Source organism: Alternaria hordeiaustralica (assembly GCF_023758085.1).
Source record: "Alternaria hordeiaustralica strain BMP 2776 chromosome Unknown scaffold_2, whole genome shotgun sequence".
Lineage (NCBI taxonomy): Eukaryota > Fungi > Ascomycota > Dothideomycetes > Pleosporales > Pleosporaceae > Alternaria > Alternaria hordeiaustralica.
Genome location: NW_026056774.1, coordinates 31,028 through 45,601, shown reverse-complemented (window position 1 = coordinate 45,601; position 14,574 = coordinate 31,028). Strand labels below are relative to the sequence as shown.

The window sequence follows — 14,574 nt, the reverse complement described above, 5'->3', positions numbered from 1 at the left end:
CACTATACCTAGCAGGAAATGCGGTGTCTGAAGGTAGGCAAGGAACCCAGCCAGTCGCCGATACCATTGACCTCACTGCACCTGGACAACCCACGTTCTTTCGACAAGTGCCTGAGAAGCGACGACGAGTTGAGGGATCGATGCAGCAGCAGGGTCAGTATTCAACGCAGCAGCAATGGCAGCAACAAGTGCAACAACAGGCGCATCTATAGGCGCATCAACAGGCGCAACAACAACATTGAAATCAACGGGCCTTATCAATTGCCATGGACGCCATGCAGCAAAGGTCAGAATCGGAAATGCAACTAGACTGGTCGCCCGAAGGGCATGACGATGTGCGATCACTGAATGGACGGCAGTTGCAATAGGCGAGGATGATACCAAGTATATAAATGTACAGATTACTGAGATCCTAGAATCTGAGTGAAATGCATCAGTGGAAACCTAGGGGTGAATAGGTGATATGTTGGGCGCTGTAGAAGGTGTTTAGCTGATATGCTATGGTATACTTATAACCTGGTTCTACGTCTTGATGCGTATGAGAGTGACGTGACCAAACTCATCAAGCTCATAAAGTAGTGTCTTGTGACTAGGCTTGAGTTTGCAGTGCACCAGCATCACGATAACGATGTCAGTGTCATGAGAATGATCGTGAAATAGTAGTATGGACGGTCTGACTCATCGCCGCGCTAATGCATGCTGTATTGTATTGTATTTTACATTTTTACTATTTACTTCCCATCACGGCGCCTAGTTCTTGGGCTTGTATTCTGAGGGGTTGACCATAAGCTCGGGCCTGACGTACTTGTCAAAGTCTGACTCGCTGATGACCTCGAGCTTGAGCGCAGCCTCCTTGAGCGTGAGGTTGTTCTTGTGTGCGTATTTGGCGGTCTTGCTAGCGGCGTCGTAGCCGATGACGGGGTTGAGGCAGGTGACGAGCATGAGACTGTGTCAAGTTAGCTATGTGACAATTATACATTCAGGTTAGAGTGACTCACCTCTCGCTCATGATGGAGCTGATGCGCTTCTCATCCGCCTCAAGACCAGCAACGAGGTTCTTCTCGAAACTCCTCATGCCGTCGGCGAGCAGACGCGAGCTGTGCAGCAGGTTCCGGATCATGACGGGCTTAAAGACGTTGAGCTCAAAGTTGCCCTGGGATCCAGCGAAGGTGGTAGCGGCCTGGTTACCGAAGACCTGGGCGCAGACCATGGTGAGGGACTCGCACTGTGTGGGGTTCACCTTTCCGGGCATGATAGAGGAACCGGGCTCGTTCTCGGGCAGCTTCAGCTCACCGAGACCGCATCGCGGGCCAGAGCCGAGGAAACGGATGTCCTGGGCGATCTTGAACAGGGAGGTTGCGAGGGTGTTGAGCTGGCCGTGGGCCTCGACGATGGCGTCGTGGGCAGCGAGCGCTTCGAACTTGTTGGGTGCGGTGACGAAGTCCTTGCCAGTCATCTTGCTGACTTCCGAAGCAATGTCCTCTGCGAAGCCCTTGAATGTGTTGATACCGGTTCCGACGGCGGTCCCGCCCTGGGCCAGCATCTTGAGGCGCGGGAGACAGGTCTTTATCCGCTCAATGCCGAAGTCGAGCTGCTGTACGTAGCCAGAGAACTCCTGGCCGAGGGTCAGGGGTGTGGCATCCTGCAAGTGTGTCCTGCCAATCTTGATCAAGCTCTCCCACTGGTCGGCCTTCTTCTTCAGCGCGTCCCTCAGGCTGGCGAGGGCAGGCAGGAGCGACTCCTCGAAGTCGAGAACGGCGGCGATGTGCATGACGGTGGGGAAGGTGTCGTTGGACGAGGCGGACATGTTGACGTGGTCGTTGGGGTGGACTGGCTTCTTGCTGCCCATGGTGCCGCCGAGGATCTCAATGGCGCGGTTGGAGATGACTTCGTTCGCGTTCATGTTGGACTGGGTGCCAGAGCCCGTCTGCCAGACAACGAGGGGGAAGTGGTCGATGAGCTTCAGCGAGGCCACCTCCTCAGCGGCCTGCTGGATAGCCTGGCCGAGCTTGGGGTCCAGCCCAAACTTCATGTTGACTGTGGCCGCAGCGCCCTTGAGGATGCCGAAGGCGCGCACAATGGGCGGCGGCATGCGGTCCTGGGGCTGGTTGATCTTGAAGTTCTCGAGCGAGCGCTCCGTCTGGGCGCCCCAGTACTTGTCCGAGGGGACCTGGATCTCGCCAAAGGCATCGCTTTCGGTGCGCGTGTTGGCCATGGTGCTGGTGACGCTGAACTGGCGGCGCTGGAAGAGGCTCTGCGTCTTCAGCGGGGTGCGGGGAGTAGTGGAGAGGGCACGCGTGCTGCGGGCACAGCAGAAGGAGGGGCTGGCCTTTGCATGTGCGAGTGATCGTAATGCTCCGGCCTCGGCGGCGCGGAGCTTCGTTGCGCTTCGGAACATGGTAGCAGCAGCTGCTGGCGGGGGGCAGGATGGGGAGAGGGGGTGGAGAAGACGCCGAATTGGCTAATCGTGTGCGCAGCGGAACTAGAGCGCAAGTCGCAGGTCAAAAGACAGAAGATGGACAATTGCTGCGACGCAAAATGCTGCCGTTCCGAGCTCTGACCTCATGCTCGCGGGAATTGCCTCCGGTCTCTCCCGCGGAATAACTCGCCGTCACATGACTGGCGGGGTGCCAAGCCGAGGGTGGATGAAGGCTCCAAGCACGCAAACTTGAGCATGAAAGAATGTGGTCGGCGTGAATTTTCTGCTTACTTGTACCGCCAGCTCAGAGTACCGCCGCTCAGCACCATGTTCTCCTGCCGCTCGCCTTCCGCACTCCGGCGCCAAAGCCTCAGCATTCCAAGGTTAGCCCGTGATGCCTTCCGCATTGCAACGTCAAGCGTTCCGTCGCCTTGTCTGCGCTGATGCGGCGTCTCGCTCATGTCCCACAGCCCCGGCCAGCCACTGTTCCAACTTTTTCCATTACCTCGCGCAGCACGCTTGTAGGGCCGCGTCTATGCCATCGGCTCGAGACTCTGGCTCACCCTCTGCATATATATGCTTTGGCCGCTCCGGTCGGGCTAGTGGAATCTCTGCATAGCCACCGATCAAAAGCTTCGGCATTATCGGGCACACCCTGTTGAGTGAAACACACCTCGTACCGAGAGCCTGTCCCTACCCAAACTTCCGCCTGCATCGCGCCGCTGGGTACGGCTGAGGGTCCGATTTATTGGGTGATGATGAGGGCTCCTGCATTCGATACTGACGATCTAGAGCTATGAGGGCAAACGACCAAGTACGTCTGGAAGCTAGGTCGGGGCGTGACGCCTTGGAACCATGTGCCCTGCGCTTTCCGTCTTCCGACGACTGGTCATATTAGATTAACGTAGCGAGTCAAGTCGGAGTGCACCTGATCTGTCTCCACCATCCTTTCGATCCATGCTGGGCGCTCGCCTTCGAGCGTGCCAACGTAACATGGAGCTAATAACCCCTCATCTTCAACTACGGCCCAGTTTCCAGCCTCCACAAACACTCCTGTTTGCATCTGCGGTCTGCTGTCTTTTGCAGCCTGCTATTGTGTCTTCAAGCTCACTCCACCTTTGCATTACTCCGTCCGTGAAGCACGGCTTCAGCTGGGCCGCACGTACTTGCTTAGCCGCAGATAAGGCTCCCATGACGCTGATCGAGCCTTCTACCACGAACCCCTCTGCCCAACGACTGCCTCAATCAAGGCCGAGTTGTTCTGACAGTTGTTCGCAATCGATACACGATAGCGTCAACATCCGCGTTCCTCCAGACCTTTGCTCGCCACCGATCGACACGGCTTACGAAACGACACAGCTCGTGAAAAAAGGTGCAAGACGTCTGTGGAACTGCTCGTATGGCTGAGTCTGAATACGGCGCGGGTCCCTGGGTTCACGATAGGATAGGCGCTCGAAACTCAGATGCAGAGCTGACTGCCCCGCTTCTCGCCGCGCATACACCGTTCCAACAACAACTGCCAACGTTGTATCGAAATCCATACATGTCCAATAGCAGCCCCTCCATGTCTCAGGCTCAGGATGCACCAAATGTGTCTACCAGCAGCCACCCACAATGTCCAGCTTTGCCACCTATTGGGATGCGTCACCACTACTATGCTCCTCATGCACACTCATACCAGTTCACAAACCCTCAAAGACCATCGCAAACCTGGAACGGGCCTCCGCACCTTTATCCCGGCCAGGCGTTCTACGACCCCGGCGTCACTTCACAGGGTGACCAGCTGCGCCATCATTTAGGAGCACCGAGTCACAACTTTCCGCTTCTAGGGTCACCACATGCCGCGCCTCCTTCGAATCCCCGACATCGCAATGATTACAGAAGACACGACCACAGAATGAGTGCCGGGGCTGTGGCAGGTAGTATGCCTACTGACAACACACGCTTCCCCGAACCACGGGGTTCAGTAGCACCCCCGGAAGCCCGGTTTCAGCATCCGCGACCACCACTTCAACAAGCAATCCACCCAGGTGAGGCACTGTATTCTGGATTGCCTGAACGTCCGTGGCCGTCACACGAGGTTCCAAGCCGCCGCTCAGACCGTAGCGTATCCCCGCGCACGTCGAATCGCCGTAACTTTGAACGATACTCGGTTGACCTCTCCCACTCCAGCACGTCGTCTGACGCAGAAGAAGCGGCTGCCCGTGCGCCGCCGCTGAGTCGTATGAGGCATCGATCTAGAGAAGTGCGGCCGCGTATCGCGGGCCGCTACCCGCCTCAATTCGATCCCAACATTGCTACCGCTCGCCAGATTGAACAATTGAAAACCAGTCTCCAGCGCCATCTACCAAGTACGCTTCCAGAGAAGGCGTCCAAGGCTTGTGACATCTGCCAGAAAGACTATGCCGCTACACGTGTGTCGCCGACAGAAGAAGAAGAAATTGCGATTGAGCTCTCGTGTGGTCACACGTTTGGAGAGTTCTGCATAGGTCAATGGGTAAGTGGTAGTCGCTCGGCGATAGTGTATGCTTGCTCACATGACCTAGTTTGATACGTGCAGAACACACAAGAACAAAGTTACCTGCCCCATGTGTCGGAAGCAGCTCATCGAAGCGCCAGCACCACGATTCATGCCGAGCATGATGCAGGGGCAAGCGTTTCTTGATCTGCTCGCTCGCCAGAATATGCACGTCACTGATCTCTACGGCCACTTTCAGCAGGCGTGAGCGCTGTGAGGTGTTCGACTCAGGATGCGATTTTCGAAGCTATGATATCATTGTTTTACACGGATGGCCTTGGCAGGGCAGTTGAGGCGTTGTAGATGGGTAGGGAGTTTTCGTGAGTGTTGCACACTAGGTGCGTAATTGGGGTGAAGAGGCATCAGACTGGATATGTACATAGCATGGTGGTCAGCGGCATATAAACATCAGCATCTTTGTGGATAGCACTTTTGCATGTGCAGCCCTTGCGTCGATCTGGGCTCCACTTCCCGGGATGCCTGGAATTCATCGTTGCCCGGAGCCCACCTAGCCCCAAACATGCACCCCGCCATCAACACAAACCTGCCCCGATACACCCAAACCCGTCAAACCAGACATCGTGTGAGATACTGCGCTGCATGACCGCTGTCGCCGATTGCTTGCGCCCCCACTGCCGCCTCTTTGCTTCTTCGTGCCTGCTTGCGCCCCACGGCTCTTAGTTGCTGCCATCCACCGCTCCTTCCCCGTCGCCCAGTTGCCATCGCGTCATGGAGGACAGCAACAGAGACAGCTTCCAACTGCCCGCCCCTCCCCCTCCACTCCAGACCCGCGACAACGCAATGGACCGCCCAGGCACCCCGACGGGCGAGGCCTTTATGAGCCCGCAGCAGACGCCCCAGGGCAGCCCAAGCAAACATCACCAGCCGCCCGGCGCATTCGATCTGCCGCATGTTTTCGAAAATGCCATGCGGCTGCTGCCCACCATGGGCTCACCATCCAAGACGAAGCCCGGATCGCCCACATCACCCAACAAACTGCAGATCGGCAGCAATGGCGCTGACTACGGCAACATGGAGAGTCCCAGTTTCGCCCCGGGCAGCCCCACACGCAAGTCGAACCAGGAGAACACGCCCCCGAGTGGCCGCCCAGGCCTGCAGAAGGAGTCGAGCTACCTCACACACGCAGCACAGTCGCGGCAGGAGCCCTACAGGACGCGCGAGGACGGCCAGTCGACACGCTACATCAACGGTCCACAGCGCCTTTCCCCGGAAGAACTCGAGAAGGCGAGAAAGCCAGCCGTAAAGCGCCTGGCAAACGTGACCCAGCTGTGTAGGCTGTCTCTTCTATACCACAGCCATCCAGTGCTAATGACTATCTAGACTTCCTCGACTACTACTACGACCTCCTCACCTACGTACACAGCCGCCAGAGCCGCCTGACCCAGTTCAAGGCTCAGAACCCTCCCCCTCCAGACACACCCGAAGAAGAGTACAACGATGCCCTCACACAGTACCTCGGCCGCGAGCGTGCCAACCTACGCAAGCGACGCACCCGGTTAAGGCAGGGTGATTTCCAGATCCTCACACAGGTCGGCCAGGGTGGCTATGGACAGGTCTACTTGGCTCAGAAGAAGGACTCGCGTGAGGTCTGCGCTCTAAAGGTCATGAGCAAAAAGCTGCTGTTCAAGCTGGACGAGGTTCGCCACGTCCTGACAGAGCGCGATATCCTTACCACAGCTAAGAGCGAGTGGCTGGTTCGCTTGCTCTACGCCTTTCAAGACGACAAGAGCATCTATCTTGCTATGGTGAGCCACATCAATACCCAGTCTTGAACAGTTTACTGACAACTGCCAGGAATACGTCCCCGGAGGCGACTTCCGCACCCTTCTCAACAACACTGGTGTTTTGCACAACCGGCATGCGCGCTTTTACATTGCCGAAATGTTCTCGTGTATTGACTCGCTACATCAGCTGGGTTACATCCATCGCGATCTGAAGCCCGAGAACTTCCTGATCGACAGCACTGGCCATGTGAAGTTGACCGACTTTGGTCTTGCAGCTGGTATTCTTGCACCCTCCAAAATTGAGTCGATGCGCATCAAGCTCGAGTCAGTCAGCGACGTCATATCGCCATTCGGCCGACCCATCGAAGAGCGATCAGCAGCCCAGCGACGAGAGAACTACCGCTCTCTTCGCGAGCGAGACGTCAACTACGCAAAGAGCATCGTTGGCAGTCCCGATTACATGGCACCTGAAGTGCTGAAGGGCGATGAGTACGACTACACAGTCGACTACTGGAGTCTGGGATGCATGTTGTTCGAGGCTCTGGCCGGTTACCCGCCATTCGCTGGTGCCACAGTAGACGAGACCTGGCAGAACTTGAAGCAGTGGAAGAAGGTTCTACGGAAGCCCGTCTACGAAGACCCATCCTACTTCCTCTCGAAGCGCACATGGGACCTCATCATCCGTCTCGTGGCTTCCAAGTCTACCCGCTTCCGCAACATTTCCGAGATCCATGCCCATCAGTACTTCGCCGAGGTTGACTGGGCGAGGCTGAGAGAGCAGAAGGCACCCTTCGTACCGGAATTGGACAGTGAGACAGACGCTGGATACTTCGACGACTTCGGTAGCGAAGCCGACATGGCAAAATACAAGGAGGTACACGAGAAGCAGGCTGCCTTGGAGGCCATGCAGGACCGCAACGTCCAGATGGGCAAGGGTTTATTCGTTGGATGTAAGTCTTGATTGTCAAATGTGTTAATGGCAATCGCTAATCATGCTGTAGTCACATTCCGCCACAAGAAGACAGCCGACGAGAACGGCAAACCATCGAGCCCGAGGAAACCGCTCCCCATGGTTGAGGAGAACTTTGGCACGATATTCTGAGAACATTCGTTCTACTCTGGGTGCCGAGGCACTGGTTGCGTCGGCGCTCTCTCTCCTTCGTATATCTGCTTCTGTGTTCATCGCAGCGCCTGGAAGCTGTGAAGTTGAGACGAGTTACGAGATGCGTGCATGGTGCAGTCGCTTGCCAGGTCACACGTCGTAGTATGATTGTCACATTTGGCGTTTAGTTCGGATAGCATAGTTTATTGGGCGGGCAAGTGCGTTGCATGCATTCGAGACGTTGTGTATTAGTAGTTAAGTACACAGGTATGAAGGTAGTGATTACTGAGAACGCGCAATACAACCTGTGCTCAAGTATGAATCAATCTAGTGGATCCGCACGAAGTCACCTGACCGCGGGATCCTGGGCAACGCGCTAGTTGCTAGTGCCCGCCCGCGCGCCCTTTCGTCCCCTCAATCACAAAGCCCACTCCACCTTACGTCAACCCACATACGACAACACCACAATGCCGGGTCTAGTACAGCGTGGACGAAAGCGCCCGTCGCGCGCTATCAGCGAGGATCCCGACGAATCTTCCGATGCCTCGTCCTCCCCTTCCACCAACGGCAAACGCGCCCGCCATGGCCGAGACGCGCCTTCCTCTTCCGCGCAAACCAACGGGGACGCAAACGGCTCGAGCGAATACACCGAAGGCGATTTCAAAGCAGGCTCTCTCGTCAGGGTCAAGCTTGTAAATTTCGTTACATACACGGCGGCGGAATTTCATTTAGGGCCAAGCCTAAACATGGTCATCGGTCCCAACGGCACAGGAAAGAGTACCTTGGTTTGCGCAATCTGTCTGGGTCTGGGATGGGGCAGCGAACACCTGGGAAGAGCCAAAGAGGTGGGACAATTCGTCAAACACGGTGCTGCCGAAGCCACCATCGAGATCGAGCTCGCAACGGGTCCTGGCAATGGCCCCAATCGCATTGTCAGGCGTGTCATACGCAAGCGCGACAACAAGTCCGTCTTCTATCTTGACGGCTCAATTGCGCCGGTGCCGAAGTCAGAAGTACAAAAAATGGCCAGACAATATTCCATTCAGATCGACAACCTCTGCCAGTTTTTACCGCAAGACCGTGTAGTGGAGTTTGCGAGGATGAGCGACGTCGACCGATTACGAGAGACCCAACGCGCTGCAGCGCCTCCGCAGATGGTAAAATGGCATGACGAGTTGAAGGAATTGCGTACACAAGAACGCGCTTTAGAGACGAAGGAGAAGAACGAACGCAACCATCTGGACATGCTGGAGAAAGCACAAACCGCAACAAAAGATGACGTAGATCGCTACCATCAACGAGAAGGCCTTTTGCGGAAGTCGAAGTGCTTGAAGTCGGTCAAGCCTATCATCGAGACGAAAATTCTCAAGACTGAGATTACTGCAGTAAAGGCAGAGATTCGAGACGCCAGACTGGAGCTCGATCAAATCAACATCGACATAGAACCAGCGCGAAGGGCTCAGGCAGAAGTCGAAACATATCAGAACGATATTGAGCACATTGTAAACCTTCGCAAGAACCGCGTTGACATGATCAAGACGCAGGCTGAAAAGCTCGCGACAAAGATTGACACTGGCAAAGCGAAAGCGGCGGAAACTGACAATCAGATCAAAGCCGAATTGAGTTCGAAGAAAAAGCGCGCAGATGATATGGTTCGCCTCAACCGTGATATCACCAGGCTGGAAGCCCAGCGACAGGACCAACCCGCGCAATTCGACGCCGAATCCTACGAGCAGCGCAAGTCAGATCTTCGCGACCAGATCTCTACTAACATGGGCCTTATTTCCGACAAAAGGAGTGGCATGAAGGAGCTAGCTACCCGCGCTGGTGTCGTGAAAGCCCGACACACGCAGCTGAAAGCTAATCAGGATCGGCTGAACACACAGAGCGGAAAGCAAGCCAGCCTTTTGATGAGAGTTTCCCGCGAGACCGCTGCCGCATGGGAATGGATTCAAAGGAACAAAGCGTCTCTGCAGTTGAAAGGTGAAGTCTTCGGGCCACCGATACTGGAATGTTCCGTCTCAGATCCCAAGTATGCTAAGGCCTTCGAGAGTCAATTGAAAAAGGGCGACCTCATTGCCATCACTTGTACAACCAACGAGGACTCGAAGATGCTGGGCAAGCGTCTACTCAGTAACAAAGCCAACGGCGGGCAGGGACTCAGCGAAGTCTATCTTAGAACGTCACTAAAGCCCCTCTCTTCGTATCAACCGCCCATGGCCAGGGCAGGCTTGGCCCAATACGGGTTTGAGGGGTATATTTTAGACTACGTCAAAGGACCCGACGAGGTCTTGGCCATGCTTTGCGAAGGCTGTAAACTGCATCAAATCGCGTATGCTGCAACGCCACTATCTGATGATGTACATAAGATTGTGGAGGAGCGAAGCCCGATTCGTAGCTGGGTGAGTGGTTCGGACACGTATCGCGTGATCTCACGCTACAACCAGTCTTCTACGTCCGTTGTACCACTAAGGCCAGCACAATCTTTCGTAGATCAGCCAGGCAATACAGATGAGTTGCGAGCCATCATTGAGGAACAAAAGGGGCTAGTACAAGAGGGAGAAGAGCTACGCGAGAACCACAAGATCCTCAAGGACGAAGTCAGCAAACTTGAGGGGGAGAATGAGGATCTCAAACAACAGAAGGTACATGCAACTGCCACTGGCTCCAAAGGCCCCAATTACTGACAATGTGTTAGGACGCTGTGCAAGCTGAGCAAGACGGCTTGAAGAAGGCTTTCGCCGAATGGGAAGCTCTACCCGACAAAATTGGTGGGTATTTTACATATGCGAGAAGGAGTATTCACTAACTATGTCTAGCATCGAAACAAGCCGACCTGCACAGCAAAACGCAGGAAAATGCAGAGACCACTGCCCGTATCAAAGCTATCAAAGCCGACGCTCGTGCTACACTACTGCAGGTCGCGAACCTGACACTTGAATATGCTGTAAGTCACGAACGATCGGTCACCGGAGTCCTGCTGACGATCCCACAGAAAGTTGTAACCCAAATGAGGGCATTCCACGAATCGCTTGTCGAAGCCGAGATCCGGCTCATCGAAGTCAAGTCAGAACTCAGGGGCCTCATAAAAGAGAACAGCGCGATCCTGGATTTGCAAAGAGCACAAGAACACAAGATCAACGAGCGCACGAATCACGAGCGAGTTCTTCGGGCCAAGTACAGAGAGCTGCAAGAGGCTACGCAGAGCGACATTTACAGTCTCAGCGAAGAAGAAAGGCAGATCGTCATGGAATACAAAGAGCTTCCCACACTCGAAGCCTTGGAGCTAGAGGTTCAGTCGGTCAACGCCCGGCTAGAGATGATGGCCGAAGGTAATCCTGGGGCGATCAGGGCCTATCAGAAGCGTGCGGGTGACATCGAAAAAACGCGTGAGAACCTGGAACAGTACGCTGCCAGTCTCGAAGAGATCAAAGAGAACATCACAAACATCCGCCAGAAGTGGGAGCCCGAACTTGACGTTCTCATTCGCAGGATTAGCGGGGCTTTCGCACACAACTTCGAGCAAATTGGATGCGCTGGTGAAGTACAGGTGAACAAAGACGAAGACGACTTTGACAACTGGTCCGTCCAGATTTCAGTCCGTTTCCGGTAAGCTCAGACTATCGTGCTCATACGCAAACCTAGCTAATGATCTCAACAGCGAGAACGAGCCGCTCAGCGTATTGAACTCTCACCGCCAGTCCGGTGGCGAGCGTGCCGTGTCAACAATCTTCTACCTCATGGCATTACAAGACCTTGCCCAGTCACCATTCCGCGTCGTCGACGAAATCAACCAGGGTATGGATCCCCGCAACGAACGCATGGTACACGAGCGCATGGTGGACATTGCATGCCAAGAGAACACGAGTCAATACTTCCTCGTCACCCCCAAACTTCTGCCTGGTCTCAAGTACCACGAGAAGATGAAGGTGCATGTCATCAACTCTGGAGAGCACATTCCAGTTGCACAGGGCGTTCAGGGCGAGTGGAACTTGTCCAGTATGGCTGAGATTGCATTGCGAGTGAGGAGGAGCGTTGCAGTTGCATGAGCACTGGAATCGCGTGGCGCAGACCATTACGATACGTGCGCAGGTGGGATGAAAAAGAGTACGAATACCACGGCAGTCTAGTGTCGTTCATGGTTTGATATGTCTCACAGCGGATGTGTTTGTAACGGCGTTGCGCAACCGCCATGCAGGTACGACGGACAGCAGTCAGCGACATTTACTGTACATCGAATCTTCTCAATCCTTCTTATCAGCGCTATCCTATAGCGCGCGCAGGATATATATTGAGGTACCCGTATCCGTACATGTGCATGCAATCGTTTCCCTGGATACTCCGTGTTTGTGCGACCGCTAATGCGACTAAGCGTCCCTGTGTGCGACACCAACAATTCAGGAATGCGTGTTACCAGTTTGTTGAGTCGACCACACTCGGTACCGATGCATTATACGAGCCTTTGAGCTGAACGGCTGATAATTGTCTCGTACGATACCTGGTATGCTGGCGCTGCTTATATGTATTATAGGCTGGGATGGGGCTATGGTTCGATGCACTTCGTACCAGGGTCACGTCATGGCGCAGCATCACCTGGGTAAGGTTGCATTGTGGCGAGCAAACATGGAGGCGGAGGACCAACGAGGGAATGGGCGTTGGAGGTTGGAGATGTATATATCAGCCGTGAGTGCGGGCTTGTAATGCTGGACATTCAAGTTCTATCGCTCTCGACATCGCTCAGCTCAGCCTGAACCAACCTCCGACACTCGAAACAAAAGCAGTTATATTGAACATCGTTATCACCGACTAGATATTGCATCATGATATCCTCCACCCCCTTCATAACCTTCCTCCCCCTCCTCATCACCCTCACCACCGCCCTCCCCACTATCCCCCACCACCCTCTCAACGCCCGCGGCACCTCCTCCGCCACCGCACAAACATGGCACATCCCCCGCCTAGACATGCACATGATGAGCACCAGCACCGGCATCCCCGGCAACGGCCCATGGCCCGAAGGCTCAAAGTTCGATTCCACGATCGACTTCGACGTGCTGGTGCCAGAGGAGGCTCCGTTGCCAGCGTCGAAATGGAATTGCAAGGGTACGATGAAGAACGGGACGATTATTGAAGATGTGGTCGTTTGTGTGGATGCGAAGGGGGAGGTGGGTGATGTGTCGTTTGGGATGACGGGGTATGAGGCGGTGGGGGAGAGGAGGGCTGAGTTGAGTTTTTGGTTGTGGGTTTATCGGGTTGGGTATGTTTTCTCATTGCCACTCTCTCGTTTGGCTGAGATACCATCACTTGGTGAGTTGTGCTAATGCTTTCATGCAATCGTGCAGGGAAGGTAGCGATGGTCGCGCAACCATACTTGACGGCGCAACGGCGATCACCGCGAACGACCCACAGGAACCGAGTAGCTACCTTACGTGTCTTCTTGGTAGACCGTTTGATGGGCTGAGATGCCAGATTGGGAGTTATCTTAGTGTGAGGAAGGAGCTTGTTGTTGAGGGGTCGGAGGTGCGTTGAGTTGATGCTGAGATGACGGGAGCATGAACGACGAGGCTACATGGTGGAGACAGATTGTTGGCGGTCATAGAGACGGTTATTAATAGTTTTGCCTTGGATTTGATGCAGCAAACTGTTGTTATGAAGTTTAGGTTACACGACATGTGTGTGGTGCGTCGCGTGGCGGGAGGGGCGTGTTTCAGCATCTCATCATCGTGTCTCCCCTTTCCGGGCTTGAACTAGCAAATACTGGCAATACGGCCGTCATCTGTGGTCTCGATTGTTGATATGGTGCTTTCGAGGTAGAATAATAAGCTCCTTGCATCAGATTAGTGCTCCGATTGCGACTGTTGCGATGAATGGAAAGTACTTACCCTGTTTCGGGCTGCGAAAAAGACATGTCGATGCTGGAGACATTGCGTCGTTGAGGTGCTACTGCAGGTACACTACTGCAGAAAGACACGACGAGACTGTTGTGATTGTTTTGTTCGAGCGCATTACCGCCGCTTTCCCCTCTTCTTCTCGACAACGCTTCTGTTCAATCTTACGCGCTTCAGTCTTGTCAATTACATCGCACTTTAAAGTTCCCATCGCTGACTGCGTTCCCAAAAATGAAGCTCATCTATGCGTCGCTGGTCAACGATCGGGCTTTTTCTGGAACTGTCAAAATCAGTTGCACGGTACGTGTTGTTTTATGTGCTGTTCTCATCTTGGTAAACGCGACTGATGGAGTTGACCAGACCTGCTTTCCAGAAGCCCGGCAGACAATGGCTGGCACTACACTGACGCGGTATTCAACCATTGCATCACGATCTTCAGCAGCTGGAGCTGCACAAGATGACGGCATCTCATCCGCGCAAGACTTACAACAAGATGTCTCGTCCATCCCGCCTGCTACGTCAACGGAAATACCTCCATCATCCTCTCAGCTGAGCACTCCAATTAAGGCGGGCATCATTACTGCCTCCATCGTCGTGTTCCTACTCGTGCTCCTACTGGTACTCGAGTACACCTATCTCCGCCGCAAACGCCACGAGCGCGCAGTCAAACGAGCGATCGACGAGGTAGAGCGAGGAACTGAGCTGAAGAACACAACGACGAGTGAGAGCAAAGAGAACATGGTATTGGAGAGTCGAGTTGAGATTGTCGTAGATGGCGAAGGGCAGGATAGTGTGCGGGGTAGCTGGGATAGAGAGGGACATTGGAATGTGGATACAGACGACGAAGATGACGATGGAAACTTGAGTGAATGGGGAAGAGGGCGAAGGCGAGATGTTGGGCG

General features: G+C 54.5%; 3 protein-coding genes across 3 annotated transcripts; 2 read left to right on the top strand and 1 right to left on the bottom strand.

The window, feature by feature from the left end:
- Positions 1-750: 750 nt before the first annotated feature.
- On the bottom strand, positions 751-2,398 carry J4E84_001491 (uncharacterized protein; the record flags this gene model as incomplete). Its single annotated transcript, XM_049384123.1, has 2 exons — positions 751-946; positions 999-2,398. The coding sequence occupies 2 exons, from the start codon at positions 2,396-2,398 to the stop codon at positions 751-753; spliced, it is 1,596 nt and encodes a 531-aa protein (XP_049247479.1).
- A 3,268-nt stretch (positions 2,399-5,666) lies between these two features.
- On the top strand, positions 5,667-7,784 carry J4E84_001490 (uncharacterized protein; the record flags this gene model as incomplete). Its single annotated transcript, XM_049384122.1, has 4 exons — positions 5,667-6,228; positions 6,279-6,703; positions 6,753-7,632; positions 7,684-7,784. 4 exons carry the CDS (start codon positions 5,667-5,669, stop codon positions 7,782-7,784), a joined length of 1,968 nt encoding a protein of 655 aa, XP_049247478.1.
- Positions 7,785-8,251: 467 nt separating this feature from the next.
- Positions 8,252-11,833, top strand: J4E84_001489 (uncharacterized protein; the record flags this gene model as incomplete). Its single annotated transcript, XM_049384121.1, has 4 exons — positions 8,252-10,429; positions 10,483-10,555; positions 10,604-11,393; positions 11,446-11,833. The coding sequence occupies 4 exons, from the start codon at positions 8,252-8,254 to the stop codon at positions 11,831-11,833; spliced, it is 3,429 nt and encodes a 1,142-aa protein (XP_049247477.1).
- Between the last annotated feature and the right edge of the window lie 2,741 nt (positions 11,834-14,574).